Below are 21,870 nucleotides of genomic sequence, written 5' to 3'. Positions count from 1 at the left end.
CCTTTTCAGACTTTGTTTTTCTTCGACGGGGCGGGGGAGCCCTTTTCTCGGGGTGTGTATTATGTGTGTGTGTGGAAATGGCAATCGCACCCCGAAGCTCCGGACTGGGCTGTTGCCGCGCGATCCCCTCCCCGGCTTTTCTCCGGCTGCGTTTGGGTGCGCGCGTGGTTCTCCCCTTCTTTCCTCCCCTTCTCTGGAAAGCACATGGGTCTGTCAACAAGTCCTCTTCCAAGGAGGGAAACGTGCCAAGTCGCAGTAAATAAACCGACGACCGCGATCCGCCTGTTCTCTCCGCCTCCCTCGCCTCGTTCAGAGGCACAACGGAGAGGCTGAGAGAGAGGCGCTTCTGGGCGAAGCACCAGCTCTTGCAGGGAAGGAGCTGCGCTCGCCCTTCTGCCTCGGATAAAGGCTTCTGCACATGATAAAATCACTCTCGCCTTCCTCCGCACCCTCTTTGTTTAAGAGCATCAGGAGCGCTGTGCTTCGGACCAGACCGAAATCGCGCCCTGGTGCTCTGATTCCAGCGCTGCCTAACGAGCGAGAGATGCCTCTGCAAAGCTCAGAAAGGCATCTTTCCCAGCCCAGCGTCTGGGCTCCTGGGGTCTAGTGCCTCTTCACAATGTCTGGTAGCTATTGCCTGACCCGTCTTTGGTGTACTTATTTAATCTCGTTTACCAAAAAAAGATAGTGGTTGTAGTAGCTCAGTACAGTACAGTACAGTGATCATCTGTTTTGCGTGCCCAAGGATCCCAGATTCAAATCCTGGTTACCTCTCCAGGTAGGGCAGGGAGAACCGTTCTAGGGTTTCAGCTGGGACGCTGCCAGCCAGTGTAGGCAGTACAGACCCAGGTGGAGCAATGGTCTGACTCGCTGTAAGTTCCCATTCTCTGTTCCTAGGTGCTGTTGGGTCTTATGGTAAGGAGCAGTGTACATTGTTAATGCAGGGTTGAGCCACGGTTTTGCAGTTGCTTCCATTTGTTGTGTGGAGAGTGAGATTTCTCCCTGTACCAGTGCTGTGGTGAGGCAGGACACCTCTGATTCCCAGAGCCAGGGTGCCTCTGATTGCCACCAGGTCCTGGGGTTCGGCAGTTGGGGGTGGCTCTCTCTGTCTTGCCCCGGTGGGCGTTCCCAACATGTGATCGGCACTGTTGGGGACAGATTAAATGGACATTTGGTATGGTCCAATTTTGGTCAGTCCTTACGATCATGGGCTAGAAGGGGTTTGTGGAGTATGGAGGTTGAGATACCCTTTCAGTATGAAGTAGGGTGCAAGCAGGGGGTGCGTGTCTTCAGTTTGCTGGAGGGAAAGTCCAGAGAACCCGATGGGTATGGAGGAGTCAGTGGGTCTCACGAGTCCCACTCTCCCTGCTCCTTTCAAAACACAGAATTGCTGAAATGGTTGTGGGACCCACTCTTGGGTTTCAGGGACAAAGCAGGCGTCAGTGGGGATGTGCTGGCTTTTTCTCCTTCTTACTGTTCTTATCTGGGATGGCAGCATCCCAGTACATATTGGGAGGTATCCATAGGAGTGTAATGGATGGTTAACATTAAAGCATAAAGGAAACTTCAAATGCACCGAGAGCGTTTCCTGAGAAAGGAAAGCGGCTTGAGACAGCAGAACTGGAAGGCGAAGCAAGGTGAACTCTTGAGATTACCCCAGTGTGGACCTTCATAAAGCCTCTTAGCTGGACTTTCAAGCTTGCCATCTAAACAGGGTACTTCTCTCACTCCAGCTAATGTATCTGGGTAATAGCAAACGTAGCGAGCTGGGCATGCTTTTGTTTATGTAAATGGTATTGGTCATGAGAACTCCCATGTTCATATGCTGATCTGAACTATTTTTTCTTACGTTTGTTATATCCCACATCTCTCCTCCAAGGCTTGTAAGGTGGTGCACATGTTTCACCCCCCTCTTCTGTTTTATCCTTATAACAATCCTGTGAGTTGGATTTGGCTGAGAAGCAGTGACTGGCCCAAGGTCATGCAGCAAGCTTCATGGCCAAATGCGGGATTTGAACCCTGGTTTCCCAGGCCCTAGACCTGCACTCTTACCACTATGCCAGTTGGCCTGCATGGAGAGAGGGGCTGTTGTCTTTGTGTGCTGCTTTGTAGAGGTCTCTGGTTGGTTACTCTTGGAAAGATGCTAGGCTGTGCTGGCCTTTTTCTGGAGTCAGGAAGACCTTTTCGTGGTTGAAGTTGATGTGTTTGAAAAGATTCTGATGAGAAGACTAGGCATCTTGGAGAAGAGCCTCTACTACACATGTTAGGACTTTTAAATGTTTTTTTCCTAACAGTTTCCAGAAGGATGTTCACTAACGTGATGCAGAAAAGCCACCTTTAAATTCACATTTTAAAAAACCACAGATGCAAAATGTTCTCCCAAGTGGGCCAGGGGGATAAAAATGCCTCGCCTGCTCAGAGGCACTCTCTTTCTGCCTTGTTCCTTTGCATGCACCAGGGACGGGAAGGAAGATGAAGGCTGCAATTTTGTGCATGCTTACCTGCGATTAAATCCATTGGACTTGGAGGGGCTTTCTTCTGAGCCAAGCAGGCATGGCACAGAGCCACTGATAGAGAAGGCAGCAAAATCACAAGCCGTTGCACAAACGTGATTGGGAGAAACAGCATCTTAAAACAGCCGCAAGAGAAGCAGGATGGAAAGTTGGGCATGAGATTAGTGTTCTTTTCCTGATCCTCGAAAGCAGGAGGCTTTATTGCAACGTGCGGTTTTTACCTTTCAAGAAATGCAGGAACTTGTTAGTTAACACCACCCACCGGACTGAAGCAGAACAGCAAAAACATTAGAGGGATTTCCCCCTTGGAACTACTGAGCTGAAACCTTTGCCAATGATTGCAAGCATTTGCTCCTCCTGTTTGCCATCATTCTCCACCCCCCCTTTTTTTTTTGCTGCCCAGCCTCCAAATTTATGTGAAGTGAATAGCCAGGAGGAAGGGGGCATTTAGGTCAGAAAAGGGGAAAGTGGGAGGTTGCTGTGTCCCTTCTCCAACCCCACCCTACCCCACAACTTCTTTTGGGAACTCCTACAGCACAATCGGGACGCGGGTGGCGCTGTGGGTTAAACCACAGAGCCTAGGACTTGCCGATCAGAAGGTCGGCGGTTCGAATCCCCGCAACGAGGTGAGCTCCCGTTGCTCGGTCCCTGCTCCTGCCAACCTAGCAGTTCGAAAGCATGAAGTGCAAGTAGATAAATAGGTACCGCTGTGACGGGAAGGGAAACGGCATTTCCGTGCACTGCTCTGGTTCGCCAGAAGCAGCTTAGTCATGCTGGCCACATGACCCGGAAGCTGTACGCCGGCTCCCTCAGCCAATAAAGAGAGATGAGCGCTGCAACCCCAGAGTTGGTCACGACTGGACCTAATGGTCAGGGGTCCCTTTACCTTTTCCAGCACAATCATCACATGATCCATTGTTGCTGGTGGCTGTTCATACAGGAGGACAAGGCTACCAGTGGCTACTAGTCACTTTGGCCACTAGCCACAATGGCAATGTTCTTCCTCCACTGCCAGAGGCATTATGCAGGAGATCACAAGTGGGCAGAGTGCCCTTGTGCCCAGGTCCTGCTTGGAGGTTTCCCAGAGGCCTCTGGTCAGCCACTGTGAGAACAAGATGCTGGACTAGATGGGCCACTGGCCTGATCCAGCAGGTTCTTAACTTTCCGAGAGCATGATCTGTGTACATGGCGGACAGTTGTGCACACTGCAGATCAGATGCTCAGCATGCGCAAGCTCTGGGTTCACCCTCTGGGATCTATAGTTAAAAGGGTCACAGCTGCTGCCTGCCGGAGTCTGCAATACTAGCCTAGGTGGGCAAATTGACTGAGCAGTTTCCTATGGTCTCCTGTAATGCGTTCCTGCAAGCAGCTGACAATCTAAATTCAAACAGTAGTAGTTTGGGGGAGGGGAATGGGGAAGAGCAGAAGGAAAGGAAGAGGCAAGGGATGGAACAGGAGTGGAGAGCCTTTTCCAGCCTAAGGACCGCATTCTCCCTGAATAGCCTTCCAAGGGCCACATGCCATTGATGGGGAGGTCAAAGTGTGCAGAGCATTGAATGTGAATATTACTACTGTAGAGCAAGCTAGTTCCTACACACAAGGAGCATGATCAGGACAAATTCCAGCCAGGCAAAGACTCTGGGGGTGCAGGGCAGGGCCAGTGAGGGGTGTGGCCTGGGGAGAGTTCAAAGGGCTAGATAAAGGTAAAGGTAAAGGTACCCCTGCCCATACGGGCCAGTCTTGACAGACTCTAGGGTTGTGCGCCCATCTCACTTAAGAGGCCGGGGGCCAGCGCTGTCCGCAGACACTTCCGGGTCACGTGGCCAGCGTGACAAGCTGCATCTGGCGAGCCAGCGCAGCACACGGAACGCCGTTTACCTTCCCGCTAGTAAGCGGTCCCTATTTATCTACTTGCACCCGGGGGTGCTTTCGAACTGCTAGGTTGGCAGGCGCTGGGACCGAGCGACAGGAGCGCACCCTGTCGCGGGGATTCGAACCGCCGACCTTTCGATCAGCAAGTCCTAGGCGCTGAGGCTTTAACCCACAGCGCCACCCGCGTCCCCACAAAGGGCTAGATAGAGAGGCCCAAAGGAGAGCTGCCTTTGACCTCTGAGCTCCCACTGCTGGTCTCAAAGAGACCAAGAGGGAAAGGAGGGTATTTTGTTCACTGGAGGTGAGATGCCTCTTAGGAACTGAATAATGAGAGGGATGAGGCTGTGGGTTTCAGCAAACGAAGGTCCCTAACACTTGCACCTCCAGCAGTCAAAGGTGAGCAGGGTGTGTATTGTGGCCCTTGTGAAGTACAAAGCGCTGATTAACTAAATGCAATTAGGGAGCTCTGCTTATTAGCACGTGCCTGTCATGATGTCAGGGCGGATAATAGTATGCAATTAAGATGATTGAAATAATGCTGATTCTTTTCTCTCTCCCCCCCACATCTGACAATCTCTTGAAAGCTGAACCCTTCATAAATGCAAACCACCAGGCAGCTAGTTGGGTATTAGGAAGAGTAGAAAAACAACAGACAAACAATCCTGATTTTTGCAGGGCATGGTTTTGCCTTCTGATCTTCCTGAAGATTGCATCTCTTGTGGCTTAAAGGAATCAAGGTATCCCTGGAGCTCGCCTCCCAGTCCTCTTTGTATGAAATATTATTAATTTGTTGTGTGAAACTTAAAATACCAATGCCAGTTATACTCAAAGCAGTTACCGAAGTTAAATGGGTGTTACTAACCTGCTTCTACTAGTTTTAATGGGTCTACTCTTGAGTAAAATGTGGTCTAGCCAGCTAAAAGGTGCACTTTTAGCACTCCTCTTTCCAACAGCTTGTGAAAGTAGATCTTTAATGACCCCATTTCGCAGAAGAGACTGAACACTTGTCCATTGCATATTCTTGTGAATGCAGCATTTAAATATCCTGTGTCCTGATCAAGCTTTAACACTTGCCTTCGCTGGTTGTTGTGGCACTGAACTGGTATGTGTGTCTGAAGGAGGGAAATCTGTGTGGTTGGATTGCGTTATTATTGCATTATTCTCCTCCCACATTTGATTTGTGATTCATGCAGGGTCTCAAAACTCCACTGGTGGCTGCTCTAAGGTATTCCAAGTTGTTCCACTGGTGAACCAAGTTGTTTCATTCACAATTTTATTTGCATGCCATTTTTTCTGCAAAAAAGAATCCTGCTCAAAAGCGGCTTACAGGAATGCATCTCAAAATCAACCATTGCGAGAAAAATTTCAAGATAACGTAATAAAACAACAGCGTCACGGCAAATATAACAATATACAAAACCTCGCAGCATTTCAGTACTGGAAATATAACAATATTGCATTAACAGCATTTCACTTCTTGGTGAAAAGGAAACAGTAACAGGGAAACTTGACAGTTTCAGCTTGGTCCTAAAAATGTTTCCAGTCTGCTGTTGCTCACAGCCCTTCTCCTGCAATGACTTACAAGGCTTCCAAAGGCTGGATCAGAGTCTGGCATCCTGCTGTCACAGTGGCATACCAGATCCCAGTGGATCCTAGCAGCTGGTATTCAAATTTGGAAGGGAACTGGGAGCCGTTTTGTGGTTCGCCTCAGGTGTCAACATGCTTTGGGTTGGCCCTGCTGCTGAGTCTCCACTGGCAGTGAGTTCCACAGGACAGGGCCTGCCACGCAAAAGACTCAGTCCCTAGTAAAGGTTGATCAAATCTCAGGGGCCTTGTGAGGAGCCACCAGAAGTGCCCCATCGGAGGATCTCAGTAATTGAGTTGAAGGATAAATGATCAGGAATGGGTAACTTGAAACACTAGGTTTACAACAGCTTGCAAGCCTTGACGCTATATATTTAAAAAATAAATCCAAAAAATTGTCTTTGTCTTGGGTGATGGACAGCTTTTGTCTGCTGCCACAGAGCCCGGTTTTCAGAGACCAGAACAGGATATGAGCTGCAGACCCTGCTCGGTTAGAGCCCTAGAATTAAATCTTGTCATTTATATTTAACCAGGGCTTCACTTTTTAAATTATTCAAGGGTCTAAGCTTTCATTAATTCCTCTGCCTACATGGGTTTAGTTTTGTTTTTGATGTGGAATGGGATTGCTTTCACCTAAATTGGTGTAATACCCCCATATATATCTCCCCTTCTCCCTGCTTAAACCGCACGCCGGGTATCATTTAACGAATAAAAAATGTTGACATGATATATGAAATTAAAGCTGGCGTTGGGCATAGAAATGCATTTGAAAGTGCCGAGATTGGATCCGCTCTCATTTCTAATCAAAACAGCCAGCTTAACAAAAGGAAGGAGCAGATTGGTTCTCCAGCGTGTGAACCGAGCTGTGCTGGAAGTGAAAGAAAGGTGGATGGGAATGGGGTCAGGGGGGTCAGCTGATTATTTACAGCAGCTGTCCCCCAACCTGGTGCCCTCTGGATGTTTGGGGCTACAGCTTCCATCGGCTGGGGCCATAGGAGTTGTACTTCAAAACCTCCTGAGGGTACCTGGTTGAGGGAAGACTGGTTTATACGTTAACATTCCAGGGTTTGAGTGCAGCTCTCTGTTAGGTGCAGCTGCTCTGCTGACTTCCTGGAAAAAAGATCTAGTAGTGATGTACGGAAGTGAGAGCTGGACCATCAAGAAGGCTGATCACCGAAGAATTGATGCTTTTGAATTATGGTGCTGGAGGAGACTCTCGAGAGTCCCATGGACTGCAAGAAGATCAAACCTCTCCATTCTTAAGGAAATCAGCCCTGAGTGCTCACTGGAAGGACAGATCGTGAAGCTGAGGCTCCAATACTTTGGCCACCTCATGAGAAGAGAAGACTCCCTGGAAAAGACCCTGATGTTGGAAAAGATGGAGGGGACAAGGAGAAGGGGACGGCAGAGGATGAGATGGCTGGACAGTGTTCTTGAAGCTACCAGCACGAGTTTGACTAAACTGTGGGAGGCAGTGGAAGACAGAAGTGCCTGGCATGCTCTGGTCCATGGGGCCACGAAGAGTCGGACACGACTAAACAACAACAAATGTGGGCATGCAGTGAATGAGTGAGCCAAAGTGCTGCTTTTGGGGTCATTTTTCTGGTGCATCTGGGAGGAACAAAATTCCCATTCTGTGTTTCTCTCTTTCTAGTCTTTCTTTACTCCTGCTTTTGTTCTCATGAGCCCCTTTTGTCCTTTCCCCTTGGAACCCAAAGTCAACTCAGCTGTCCTCCATGCTGCCTTTGGAAGTGGCTGTCCATCAAGACTCTCTTCTTTTATGCCATCCCCACCAGGCTTTCTGATCCACACCAGCTCCTTTGTGTGGCATGGAGAGATCAAGGGAAGCTGGCTTTATTGCCATGGCACAGTGGCTCCTGTTGGGATGGCCTGGCTCTTGTTCCCGTGGTAGCCACTGCTGGGTTGGGCCTTCCCCATTCCACCAGCTTCGAGGAACAGCTTGTTCAAGCAGATCCATGTGCCGGATTTTCCTTGAGCGAAGCCCCCGGCGTCCAGCGAAGTTGAAGGTTGGAAGCTTCAGGTTAGATGTTCAAGAAAGCCTGCGAAAGAGAACCATAAAACAAATATAAAACAGACCAGAAACATCAGAAATGAAAGCAATTATTGTAGCAACAGTAAAACTAGCAGTAGAGATAAAACCAGTCCGGAGGATGTGAGGCTGACTGCTAAGTCTGGCAGCTTTAACAGAGGATTACCGTAGATTAATTCTTGAAGGACATGGCTATCAGTGGCTACTAGCCACAATCATTATTCTCTGTTACCTCTACTCTCGGAGATACTAGGCCTCTGAATACCTGTTGCTGAGAATCTCAGGTGGGGAGAGCAGTGTTTGAAGTTCACCAGGCACATTTTGCACCTGGCGATGGACCACTTGCAACCAAGGGAAGATGCCTGGGTGGCAGGATGAGGCCTGATGCCTCCACTGTCTGGAGGTGCATGCCTGGGGATCCTTGGACCTTCACTGTTTTCACACATGAGCAACACATCCTGTAGAATCCTAGCCATTACATTTTATCTGCACAATCAGAATGAATGTCAGGAACCCAAAAAGTCTTATTGAAAAATATGACCTTCGAACCGTCTGGATCCAGCATGACAATGAAGCATTTCCTCTTGGTGACTGTAACCCTGGGTTGAGGAGCCATTCTGAGCCATATATCTGAGCTTCCAACACTGGCCCGGGAGAGTGGTCATCATATCCCTGCAGATACATCAGGATGGTCATTGTGAGAGCAGGACTCTGGGCCGTTAGCCTGATTTTGCAGCTAGCTCACCTTATGCTCTTCCCATCCTTGCAGTCTCTAGTAGGACTTTCCTAGTGTGTTTGGTGTTTCCACTGCAACTTGAAGTTAATTATTGGAGTGGTTGTTGGGGTGGGTGTGTCTGAAGGTGCCTTTTAAATACTTAGTGTAGTGGTTAGAGTGTCTGACTAGGACCCGGGAGACCAGGGATCAAATGACTGCTTGGTCACAAAGTTTGCTGGGTGACCTTGGGCCAATCACTGTGTCTCAGCCTCACCTACCTCACAGGGTTGTTGTGGGGATTAAATGAGGAGGGGGAGAACCCAAGCAACTTGGAGGAAAAGGTGCTATATAAATGCAATCAATATACAGTGGTACCTCGGGTTAAGAACTTAATTTGTTCTGGAGGTCTGTTCTTAACCTGAAACTGTTCTTAACCTGAAGCACCACTTTAGCTAATGGGGCCTCCTGCTGCCGCCGCGCTGCCGGAGCACGATTTCTGTTCTCATCCTGAAGCAAAGTTCTTAACCTGAGGTAATATTTCTGGGTTAGCGGAGTCTGTTACCTGAAGCGTCTGTAACCCGAGGTACCACTGTATAAGCTTTAGTTTGGAAGGGGATAGAACTATTCAAGCCCTAACTGTTATTTCCTCTTCACGCTCTTATTTCCATTTTCTGAACAATACCATTGTTAGTATCCTGCAGCAAGTCAAGTTCTCTATGGACTATAAACATCTGTTAAGTCCAAATGATTAGGGGGTTTGTGCATGAAAGAGTCAGTTCGGAATTACTTCAGTCTCACGAACTGGTCTGAACTTTACTGGAGTTCTTTTTTTTCTTTCTTAAAAAACTTTACAGAGTTTTAAAAAAACCAATAAATTATGTAGCACGGCTCATGAAAAAGCCTGTCCTTGGCCAGTCAACCCAAAAGAGTCTAGAAAGTTTTGGTTTTGCAGGAGGATAAAAATAATTGTTTTCATGTGTTTCGCGAGCCCGTAAAAGCAACAGGGCAGGAAGTGAGCGGGCCCATAATTGCACTTTCAAAGAAAGCGAGGCAGAGAGGGACTGGCCAATGGCCCCTCGTGGAGGAGGCTCAGCCACACTCCCCAGGGCAGCCTCAGCCTAAGAGAGCTCTGTGGTAGCTTCAGTGCAGGTTTCCAAGCATTAATGCTATGCTGCCTAGTGCTAGTGTGTCCTTTGTTTGGAGTGTGGAAGGGTCTTGATTCAGCGCTCTGAGTGCAAAAATTCTCTGGTTCAATTCTTGGTCTCTCCAAGTAGGAAAGACCCCTTCCCCAAACCTTGGAGATTCAGGAAGGGGACTTTGCAGCCATCTGGTAAAATGGAGTTTCTCTTCCATTGTTTCCATAGAGGTTTCCATCCAGACCTGATTTGGATTCCCTGCTAACCAACCTCCTCCCTTTTATCCTGATGCACCCCCCTTCCTGGATCAGGAAGGGCTGTGCATTGGAATCCCCTGCTGAAAGGGGAGGATTTTCCTCCCCCATTATAATTTTAGCAGAGGATCCTTGCAACCCACTGCCAAATCAAGAGGAGAAACTCTCTCCTTTAGAAGCCCCAGCTTCTGGACTTCAAAGTATCTTGCATGTCATGTCACTATGATGCCATGGAACCGATAGGTGGGCAGCCCCACCCACCTGTCCAATTTGGCCCTACAAGGCTGATTCTGATGAAGATGTGGCCCTTGCAGATGAAAAGGTTTCCTACTCGTACTTTAAAGCAAGGCCCTAGGAGAGGGTTGCTCACAGCAAACCCAAACCCAAAGGCCTTCAAGCGAGTCTTCAGAACATGGATTAGATATTAGACCAAGGATGGCAGACTTCAGGCATGCAGGATCTCCTTTGTTTGCTAGAATCTAGAATCCAGAGGCCACCAATCACAGCCAGGTGCAAAAAGGCCAATGTGGTGTAGTGGTTAGAGTGTTTTGTGACTATGACCAGGATTCAAATTCCCACTTGGCCATCAAGCTTGCTGGGTGACCTTTGGCTGGGCATGCCTCTTAGTCTGAGCTCCCTCATTGGGTGGCTGTGAGAGTAAAAGAGGGGATGGGGAGAGCCATGAACACTATCTTGAGCTCCTAGGTGGAAAGTAAATGTAGTAATAAGTAAGGAAAGAAAGAAAGAAAGAAAGAAAGAAAGAAAGAAAGAAAGAAAGAGTGGTTTAGTTAAGAATTAAGGAGTTTGTGATGATGATGATGATGATGATGATGATGATGATGATGATGATAATTTTATTATTTACATGCCATCCACCTGAATGGGTTGCCCCAGCCATTCTGGGCAGCTCCCAACAAAATATTAAAAACATTATAAAACCTCAAATGTTAAAAACCTCCCTGTAAAGGGCTGCCTTCAGATGTCTTCTAAAAGTCATACAGCTGTGTATCTGTTTGACATCTGATGGGAGGGCATTCCATAGGATGGGATAATGATATAATAACAGTTATTATGATCAGTACCAGAACCAAGCACACAGGTCCTTTTGAACCTAAACTCATGTTCTTCTCCCTCTCCTCGCCACCCTGTGCTTTTAAAAAAGAAATAAAGAAGCTTTCTAGTTGCAATCGCTAAAAGATTAGGAGTCAGAACCACATGCTGATCTACTGTGAATTACTCAGAGATCTCCCAATAGATCCCAATATGCTCCCTGCTCATTCCCCACCTCCCCATGTTAGACAGTGCAAGGACTGATCCCTTACGGTAGCTGTAAATAGATTTCATATGACCAACCTCTCACGGTGCCCCTCTGTGGAATCCCTGACTGAGCCTCCTGTAGCTTTGCAGAAAAAAAGGAAAAGGGTCAGAGCTAGTTTGATCTCTTTCTGGCTGTCTCCTTAGAGCCCCCCCCCCCAAATTCCTTCCTGTTTCCCCTTAGCAATTGTATTTGGAGTGCTAACACCTGGGAAGGCTTCAGCTTACTTTTGGAGCATCTGAAAAATATTAGGAGGGGTTGTTTTTTTTAAAAAAATGCAATGGTGGGTTCTGCATTTACGGTGGCTTCCCTCCTGAAGCAAAACCCCCATTGTCATTGTGGGGGAGGAGATAAGATTCCTGGAGTCTGGTAACCCATTCACAACACAACCCTTTACAAGTTTACTCAGAAGTAAGCCCCCACCACGTTCAATGGGGCTTACTCCCAGATGTGGGTACACAGACTGCAACCTTGATACTGTGCAGTGGTAGTTGGTGCTGTTCAGGTTGTGGAAAGGAACGGCAGATGCCCAGTTAAAAGCGAGGGTTGGAAGATGGGGAAAACAATAATTAAATCAACTTCAGAGTGCATTGAAAAGCTCTCATTCACCCCCAAGCCTCCTCGCCCCCCTTTCCCTCTCTCTGCAAGATAAATCTGTGAGTTCAGCCTTTCCCCTGCTAATTGTTTTCTCTCTGATCAAATATTGGGTGATATTTTTTGGTTAAATAACTGTTTGTGTCGCCACACATCATATTGTTGGGGAAGATATGAAATGTTTCTCGCAGGAGAACTGGCAGAGAGGGGGAGTTTTCTGTCTTGAAGTTTTCCCTCCTCCATTGTGACATTGTCAATTACATTTTCCTCACTCCCACCCTCCTTTCCTTTGCCATAATAAAAGGTAAGAGCGGTTTAAAAGGAGGGAGAGAAAATTCCCCTGACAAAGCCCCAGCTGGAGTGGAGATGAGCAAGCACTTAATTGACTGGTGAAGAATCTCCCAGTTATTTAAGAAGCTAACTTGGCATAGGAGGCTACAGCCCTGGGTCAGAGTTAGACCCATTTAAACTTGCTTGGGCTTACTTCTGAGCTGTGTTGGGCTCAGAAGTATATAGCACAACTGTATATAACACAACTGTATTATATTACTGCAGTGTTGCACATCCTGATTTGAAAAGGCTTCCTTCAAATCTGTCTTCCCACCCTCCCGCCTCGGGGCTCTGGCACCATGATATTAGATTTGATAGGCATCCAAGATGTGAATAGGGCTATATTAGGAAATTAGCCGCAATTATTTTCTTTCCCCCTCCAGCGAAGTGAATGGAGGCCTTTCCCTCCTTCTCCATTAATTGTGTAATCTTATTTACAATTGCCTTAAACAAAGAAGAGGAAAATGGAGTTGAAATCCACCTCCAAAACCACTTTTAACTTTTTGCCTCTGGCCTGGGGTGGTATTTCAGTTATTCAAGGGCAAAAGACGGAACATCTCATCCATATCCAAAATTGCCTTCATTTCAATTGAGGCCACTCTTTTGCCAGCAAATCCAAGCTGATCTCTAAACCAAACATTCCTTATTTTATTTTAAAGAGTTTTCACTCTTCCCCCTCTGTGGCGACCTCCAGGGCTTAGCGAAGTGTCGCTCAGTGACAGAGCAACTGCCTTGCGCTCAGAAGGCCTGAGGTTCAAACTCCTGCACCTCCAGGAAGGGTTGCCAGTTTCCCCTGCCTGAAACCCTGGAGAGCTGCTGCCAGCCAGGGTAGGCAGTACTGAGCTAGATGAACCAATAGGCCTGACTTGGTGTAAGGAAGCTTCCTGTGTTCCTGTCCCTTGCTCAGTGATCAGAAACTCAGAAGCCAGAACAGCAAGAGGGATCGCTGCGCAGTGAAAGTAGCAGTCCCTCTTGCTGTTCTGGCTTCTGTGATAGCTGCGCAGCCTGCATTCGCTCCATAAGACACACACACATTTCCCCTTACTTTTTAGGAGGGAAAAGGTGAGTCTTATAGAGCAAAAAATACGGTACTTTGAGGCTTCAAAGCACATACATTTCAGTAATCCTTGAGTGTCAGCCAGGTGCAAAAAAATGGCACCCAGACTTATTTAGGTTCTCGCAAATGGAGAATCTTTAGGTGCAAAATGTGCCTGGTTCCCTGCTAATTTCGAACCCTGGTAGGAAGAGGCTAAAATAGATGTGGACTGTCCCTGGAGCAAGTGACTTTTCTTCTATAAGTTCTTGAAGTTCTTAATCTAGCTCAAGGTTATCATCTGAACTAGCCAGATGTTTAACTAAGAATCCATCGCAGCCGGTCCATCGTTTGAAAAATAAAACTTTAGAGCAGTCTTGCTCAAAAACGGCAGCTAGATATTCCATTTTGGCGACTGATACCTTGGTTTGAGGAGTCATTCGGTGCCTGGCTAATTTCAAACACTTTTAAGTGGTGACTAAGGTAGCAGGGAAGGGACGCGGGTGGCGCTGTGGGTAAAACCTCAGTGCCTAGGGCTTGCTGATTGCATGGTCAGCGGTTCGAATCCCCGCAGTGGGGTGAGCTCCCGTCGTTCGGTCCCAGCTCCTGCCCACCTAGCAGTTTGAAAGCACCCTTAAGTGCAAGTAGATAAATAGGTACCGCTTTATAGCGGGAAGGTAAACGGCGTTTCCGTGTGCTGCGCTGGTGCTGGCTCACCAGCTGCAGCTTCGTTACGCTGGCCATGTGACCCGGAAGTGTCTTCGGATGGTGCCAGCTCACGGCCTCTTGAGCGAGATGAGCACGCAACCCTAGAGTTGGACACGACTGGCCCGTACGGGCAGGGGTACCTTTACCTTTACCTTTAAGGTAGCAGGGAGGGACCCGGGTGGCACTGTGGGTTGAACCACAGAGCCTAGGACTTGCTGATCAGAAGGTTGGTTTTTTGAATCCCCGCAACGGGGTGAGCTCCCGTTGCTCGGTCCCTGCTCCTGCCCACCTAGCAGTTCGAAAACACGTCAAGTGCAAGTAGATAAATAGGTACCGCTCTGGGGGGAAGGTAAATGGCATTTCCATGCGCTGCTCTGGTTCGCCAGATGCGGCTTAGTCATGCTGGCCACATGACCCGGAAGCTGTACGCCGGCTCCCTCGGCCAATAAAGCGAGATGAGCGCCGCAACCCCAGAGTCGGCCACGACTGGGCCTAATGGTCAGAAGTACCTTTACCTTTAAGGTAGCAGGACCTGGTTCCTTTCTGGTTTTGACAGTACTACCTGTGTCCGCAGTAATGCCCCGCCCTTGGCACTCAACTGAGCCTGAGCACCTCTGTTGGCAGGGGCAGACTTTGGTCTTTCAAATTTCAGCGGTGCCCTGTGCCAGCCCAAAATTCAGCACCCCCGCCTCTCACCTTCCATTCTGCTCAATTCGCTGCATCATAGTTTCGGCGCCCAGTGTGGCGGAACTGGTCACGCTGCCCAAATCCGCCTCTGCTGTTGGTCCGTGCTGACTAAGGCCTGACTGCTCCCCAGCCCTCAACTTAGCCTGCTTGGCAAAGGATGGAATTGCTTGCACCTTTCCCCACAAACACTATTCTGCTTTGAAAGGAACTAGTCGCTTCTCTACTTTGGGAGACTTGGGCACTTTCAGAATTCCCCCTCTCGCCTTATATATGGCAACTTAAATTGGATTACGAGGGGATCAGCATGGAGTGAAACCTGAGATGAGGCAGATGGACTTGGGCAGACAAAGAGGCGGGTTTGGGTTACCGAGCTGCATGTCAGAGGTGAGGCTGCAGGAACTTTTCCAAATGGCGACTCCATTTGAGCAGTGGAGGCTGAGAATAAACATGGCCTTTGTCCGCCTCCTTTTATTAACCCATTAAGCATCTTAAAACATCAGGCTTCATCCTGTCGCGGAAAGACTCATCTAAGATTTCCCTCCCTCCCTCCCTCTGCTCTCCCTCTTTAAAGAGCTGCCTGTCTTGTAAACAGGAAGGTTAGTACTTCTAAACATCGAGGCAGATAGGTGCTGTGAATTGATCTAAGGGAACCGTATTTCTTGCTGGGCTGTGGGAATTAAGTTTGGATTCAATTTAAAGGGGAATCCATCTAATTTGCACTTTCTGAAACTTAATGCGAACCCCAATACTGCCATCCTTTCAAATTTGCCTTACTCAGCATCCTGCAACGCAGTTCTCTGTGTGTACAAAAATAGGTAAAGTTTGCACATATTGGTGAAACTGACAGTCAAAAATGCTTTACATCAGTCAGCGTTACATATGCAAATGGCCAAATTGTATGTTGTTGCTTAGTTGTTTAGTCGTGTCCGACTCTTTGTGACCCCATGGACCAGAGCAGGCCAGGCACTCCTGTCTTCCACTGCCTCCCGCAGTTTGGTCAGACTCATGTTTGTAGCTTCGAGAATACTATCCAACCATCTCGTCCTCTGTCGTCCCCTTCTCCTTGTGCCCTCCATCTTTCCCAACATCAGGGTCTTTTCCAGGGAGTCTTCTCTTCTCATGAGGTGGCCAAAGTATTGGAGCCTCAGCTTCAGGATCTGTCCTTCCAGTGAGCACTCAGGGCTGATTTCCTTCAGAATGGAGAGGTTGGATCTTCTTGCAGTCCATGGGATTCTCAAGAGTCTCCTCCAGCACCATAATTCAAAAGCATCAATTCTTCGGCGATCAGCCTTCTTTTTTGTCCAGCTCTCACTTCCATACATCACTACTGGGAAAACCATAGCTTTAACTATATGGACCTTTGTTGGTAAGGTGATGTCTCTACTTTTTAAGATGTTGTCTAGATTTGCCATCGCGCTTCTCCCAAGGAGCAGGCGTCTTTTAATTTCGTGACTGCTGTCACCATCTGCAGTGATCATGGAGCCCAACAAAGTAAAATCTCTCACTGCCTCCATTTCTTCCCCTTCTTTTTGCCAGGAGGTGATGGGACCAATGGCCATGATCTTTGTTTTTTTGATGTTGAGCTTCAGACCATATTTTGCGCTCTCCTCTTTCACCCTCATTAAAAGGTTCTTTAATTCCTCCTTACTTTCTGCCATCAAGGCTGTGTCATCTGCATATCTGAGGTTGTTGATATTTCTTCTGGCGATCTTAATTCCGGCTTGGGATTCATCCAGCCCAGCCTTTCACATGATGAATTCTGCATATAAGTTAAATAAGCAGGGGGACAATATACAGCCTTGCCGTACTCCTTTCCCAATTTTGAACCAATCAGTTGTTCCATATCCAATTCTAACTGTAGCTTGTTGTCCCACATAGAGATTTCCCAGGAGACAGATGAGGTGATCAGGCACTCCCATTTCTTTAAGAACTTGCCATAGTTTGCTGTGGTCGACACAGTCAAAGGCTTTTGCATAGTCAATGAAGCAGAAGTAGATGTCAAATTGTATACTCAAATGAATTTGCACTGAATTCATGCAGCTAGGTTTTAACGAGGACTCTTGGAAACAAAAATTGATATGGAAATGTGGAAAACTGAATTTAAAGATGGGGAAAATGTGGGAAATGGAAACTGACCCATCTCTAACCTAGAGGAGGGAAGTCTAGGGGTGGCTGCAATAGCACTTTTTCCAAACTTGAGGGGTTCCCCACAGGAGAGCATAAAAATGTGTTCTCTGCTCTTGTGAAGGACTGGGCTAGACCGATTGGATTTAAGTTACTAGAGGGCAGGTTTCAATTGAACATTAGGAGGAAATCTCTAACTCTGGATTTCCTGCCTCAAACAGGCGATTGCACTAGATGACCCCCCCCCGACTCCCAGCTGCAGGATTCTGTGTCCTGTGCTCTGCAGGTCACATACACATTTTTAGCATTCCCAGGTGCAAACCTTGAAACTTGGCTTTCCGGCTTCCTTGAAGTTAGTCCCACGACAGACCTGAGTTACCTGTGCATCTTATTCCATTTATAGCCAGCACTGAGCTAGGTGGACCAATGGGTGACTTAATGATCAGGTAGCTTCCTGTATTTGAAATTAGCCAGGAGCCAGGCACATTTTGTGATGAACATGGGTCCAGTTGTGACCATGTGGAGATCTTTGGATGCTAGGTTGGCGACTGATATCTCCATCTGGCTGGCTCCTCCAGATTTCTTAAGCAGGTAAACAGAACAGCTTACTTATTGCATTTATATCCCACCTTTTCCTCCAAGGAGTACATGGCTCACCCCCTTCCTCAGTTAATCCTTACAATGACCCTGTGAGGTAGGTTAAGAGGCTGTGACTGGCCCAGTGAGCTTCCTGACTGAGTCAGGATTTGAACCCTGATCTCCCAGGTCCTAGCCCAACACTCTCACCACTACACCACACTGACTTCCTAGAGTACTTCTGCTGTGGGGCAGCTATATATATTAAGTAGGTAACAAAATATGGGGAAAGCAAAATGTCACTTAGAGAAGAATGTGAAACATCGTCCTTGAAGCTTGAATTTGTATTATTCTGGATTGTTCTATTTGATTTTTTAATGTGTTGCAAACCACTTTGAGATATTTTCTTTAAAATAGAAAGTATAGAAATGAAATAAATAAATAAATAAATAAATAAAATAAATAAATAAAATAAATCTCCTTGGAAAAAAGGCACCTAGAGACTCCATTGCTGTACTGTAACCAAGGCTTAAGGTGCCATTTGGTGATTAGCTTATATATCTGAGTTGCTAACACTGGACTAGCTTCCTATGTTGACATTTAAATTAGCTCTCCATTATGAACCATGAGGAATCTTTATCACTAAGAGAAGGACCACAGCTTGATGGCTCCATCTTCAATCCTTTGGCGTTTCCAACTAGGTTTGGGGAAGAGCCTGCCTGAGATCTTTGGAGTACCACACGGCCAATCACTGTAGTCCATGATAAGCAAGACGGACCAGTGGTCTGAGCCACTTGACAAGGCAGCTTCCTGGTTGGTGATCCCTGCCATGGCGGGAAGACTGTGTCTCTGTGGCCCTGGAGATGACCTCTCCTTCCCCTTCCCTCCTCTCTGTGTTTCAGACTTGAGCCGCTCCACGGAACTCTCCTTTGCCATCGAGCCCAGTGACCACATAGCTGTGCAGGAGCAGCCGCTGGTGCTGTACTGCCAGGTGGAAGGGATCCAGCCCATCAGCATCACGTGGCGCAAGAATGGGGTGCTGGTGGTGGACAAAGAGGACTCCTTCACACTCGCCAACGGCTCGCTGTACTTCTCCCACTTCCAGAAACTGAAGGGCGATGGGTCCTCGGACGAAGGCGAGTATGACTGCATGGCTCGGAATCGCTTTGGGATGGTGGTGAGCCGCAAAGCCAGGATTCAAGCAGCAAGTAAGTTGAGGAGGTTCCTCCATCTTGCAAATCCTTTACTTTGCCTTTGTTGACTGTTTGACATTAATGGATGTGCAATAGCTGAGTTGGCTGGAAGGTGTTGATGGAGCACAGGTTATAATTGCTAGAATGGGCAGGTTTTTAAATGGTGATCAGAATATTTCTAAGTATTTGGGTGACAAAGGATGATGAAGGGCTCTACACCTGAAGCTCCTTTTTCTTTCTCAAATATTGGGGGGGGGGGGAATCCCATAGTTTGCAGTTAGGGCTGCAGTGCAGAAGGAAAGTTGCTTTTTCTTCTTCTTTTTAGTTTGCAGGATAATTTTTTTTTAAAATGGAAGAAAATTAAATTTAAATGTGTGTTTTTAAAGAAAGTATTTTATGTCAATACAGTGGTACCTCGGTCTAAGAACAGTCCTGTTTAAGAACGATTCGGTTTACAAACTCCACAAAACCGGAAGTAGTGTCCTGGTTTGAGAACTTTACCTCGGACTAAGAATGGAATCCGAACAGTGGAAGGGCACCGGCGGTGGGAGGGCTCATTAGGGAAAGCGCACCTCGGTTTAAGAACAGTTTTGATTTAAGAACTGACTTCTGGAATGGATTAACTTTGTAAACCGAGGTATCACTGTACACATTTTTAGATAATGTTTTTATTGGTGAGAACTGTGTTGGAACATTGGGGAAGTCCGAAGGTCCACAGATGCCACATTCACAGATACATTTAAATCCCTTTGAGAATTGTAGCTCTGTGCAGGGGGTGGGGGGAGATATCTCCTAGAGCTCTCAGCATCCTTGACAAACTACAGCTCCCATAATTCTTTGGAGTAAGCAATGACTTTTTAAAGTGATGGATACTGTTTTGTCTGTGTGGTATGAATATGGCCTTAAATATGTCCCGCTGTGCTCAGATTTGCACACTAAACGCAGGAGGCAGGGATCCGGTCAGTTTTCTATTGCATTTCTCAATGATTGGATCCCTTGATTCCTTAAATGAAGGGATTCCCTCTCTCTCTTTCCCCTCCCACCCCCTTTAATATGTGTTGTATCTCTGGACTGAATGGTAGTGGTGGTGACAGAAACAGATCACAGTGGATTTCAGGAAAGCCACATGCTGTAATAAACATTGTCCAGCCACACAGTGATTTTTTATCTTCATGGTAAAAGAGGGAAGGAGGGAAGTGTGAGAAGCCAGGGCTCTTACTAGGCTGGAATTTTGCCCCAGAAAAAGACTCTGGAGAAGTATGCCATTGGGTGAGATCAGTGTGAATGACCTGATCTTGATCTTGATTGGAATCAGGCTGCTTGGAAAAGGCCAGGTTGGGTCAGGATCAAAGGGGTACTGGTCCAGGGTTGCAGGGGGCAGAAGACCCATTACTGTTTCTACAGCTGGGTCCATGCAAGGTCCCTGTCCCCAGTGTCCTAGAGCCACCGCATCAGACTGAAAGGGGAGGGTTTTTTTAGTCACTGCGCTCCAAAGTATTTAGGAACACCAAAAACAAGAGATGCTTCAATTTCAAGAGAATGGGGTGCACATTCTGTTATGTGCAGTGGAACTACAACTAATCCAGAATGCGGCAGCTAGACTGATGACTGGGAGCGGCCGCCAAGACCACATAACACCATCCTGAAAGACCTACATTGGCTCCCGGCACGTTTCTGAGCACAATTCAAAGTGTTGGTGCTGACCTTTAAAGCCCTAAACGGCCTCGGTCTAGTATACCTAAAGGAGTGTCTCCACCCCCATCGTTCTGCCCCGACACTGAGGTCCAGCTCCAAGGGCCTTCTGGCGGTTCCCTCACTGCGAGAAGCGGGGCTCCAGGGAACCAGGCAGAGGGCCTTCTCGGTAGTGGCACCTGCCCTGTGGAACGCCTCCCACCCGATGTCAAGGAAATAAACAACTATCTGACTTTTAGAAGACATCTGAAGGCAACCCTGTTTAGAGAAGTTTTCATTTCTGATGTTTTATTCTGTTTTTAGTGTTTTGTTGGGAGCTGCCCAGAATGGCTGGGGAAACCCAGCCAGATGGGTGCGGTATAAATAGTAATAAAATTATTACTCCTACTACTTCATGGAAAACACACCACTGGTCATTCCAAAAGAAGATACATACTAGAGAGCACTCCAAATGATTTCTCAAGTACGTGGACAGAAAATAGTAGATCTCGCTGAAAGGCAAGACATGGAAATCTGCACTGATCATTGCAATGCATCCCTGATTGTTATTGCATAATTATAAGATTACTCTTGGAAGGTTGTATTATCTTAGAGGGATTCCATACTCAAACACAGCCAGCTGCACTGCATGGGCTCTGGGACTGTAATCATGCAAGGTATGTTAAAAATTGACCTCCCTCTCTTACGCGATGGGGATAAGTTGCTTGCTGGCTTTTCCTATCCGCCTGCTGCAGGTAGGAGCCTCACCCAGTGGTTTGCAGGAGGCTCAGGGGAAATTTATCCAAGGCGTTGCGCTAATGGCGAATCCTGTTGAGCAATTTATCATCTTTAACTTGTCTTGCAAAACCGAGAAGGCTTTGGCATTGTTACAGCCATCAAATCTCAGCACATAGAAATCGTAAGGGGGTGCCTAGCAATTGCCCAAGGACATCTTCGGAATAATTGTATGTTTGCATTGTAAGGATGCAGGAAGAGCCAGTGGCCCAGAGAGCCCAGTGGCCAACCAAATGCCCGTGGGAAACCCACAAGCAGGACCTGAATGCAATAACACTCCCCCCCTCCAGAGGTTTTCAGCAACTGATGTTCAGCAGCATTGCTTGTTTAGTCGTTTAGTTGTGTCCGACTCTTTGTGACCCCATGGACCAGAGCACACGAGGCACTTCTGTCTTCTACTGCCCCCCACAGTTTAGTCAAACTCATGCTGGTAGCTTCGAGAACACTGTCCAACCATCTCGTCCTCTGTCGTCAACTTCTCCTTGTGCCCTCCATCTTTCCCAAAATCAGGGTCTTTTCCAGGGAGCGTTCTCTTCTCATGAGGTGGCCAAAGTATTGGAGTCTCAGCTTCACGATCTGTCCTTCCAGTGAGCACTCAGGGCTGATTTCCTTCAGAATGGAGAGGTTTGATCTTCTTGCAGTCCATGGGACTCTCAAGAGTCTCCTCCAGCACCATAATTCAAAAGCATCAAAACTTGTGGCTAGTAGCCATTCATTTAT

General features: G+C 47.4%; 1 protein-coding gene and 1 long non-coding RNA gene across 3 annotated transcripts in view; both read left to right on the top strand.

Annotated features, from left to right (window-relative positions):
* The window catches only part of IGDCC3 (immunoglobulin superfamily DCC subclass member 3), a 111,824-nt gene that overhangs the window by 660 nt on the left and 89,294 nt on the right, over positions 1 to 21,870 (top strand). Inside the window, exon 2 of one of the 2 annotated variants that reach the window (XM_028705498.2) lies at positions 18,394 to 18,699. The exons of the other annotated variant lie outside the window; for it this stretch is intronic. Within the exon in view, the coding sequence (XP_028561331.2) occupies positions 18,394 to 18,699 (306 nt within the window). The remainder of the gene's footprint in view (positions 1 to 18,393; positions 18,700 to 21,870) is intronic. 2 annotated transcript variants of the gene reach the window in all.
* Positions 988 to 10,903, top strand: LOC144325522 (uncharacterized). The gene is made up of 2 exons (XR_013390694.1): positions 988 to 4,216; positions 4,595 to 10,903. It is a non-coding gene; the product is annotated as an uncharacterized LOC144325522 (long non-coding RNA).

The sequence above is a fragment of the Podarcis muralis genome, chromosome 14 (assembly GCF_964188315.1).
Source record: "Podarcis muralis chromosome 14, rPodMur119.hap1.1, whole genome shotgun sequence".
Lineage (NCBI taxonomy): Eukaryota > Metazoa > Chordata > Lepidosauria > Squamata > Lacertidae > Podarcis > Podarcis muralis.
This window is presented reverse-complemented; position numbering and strand designations above follow the sequence as displayed.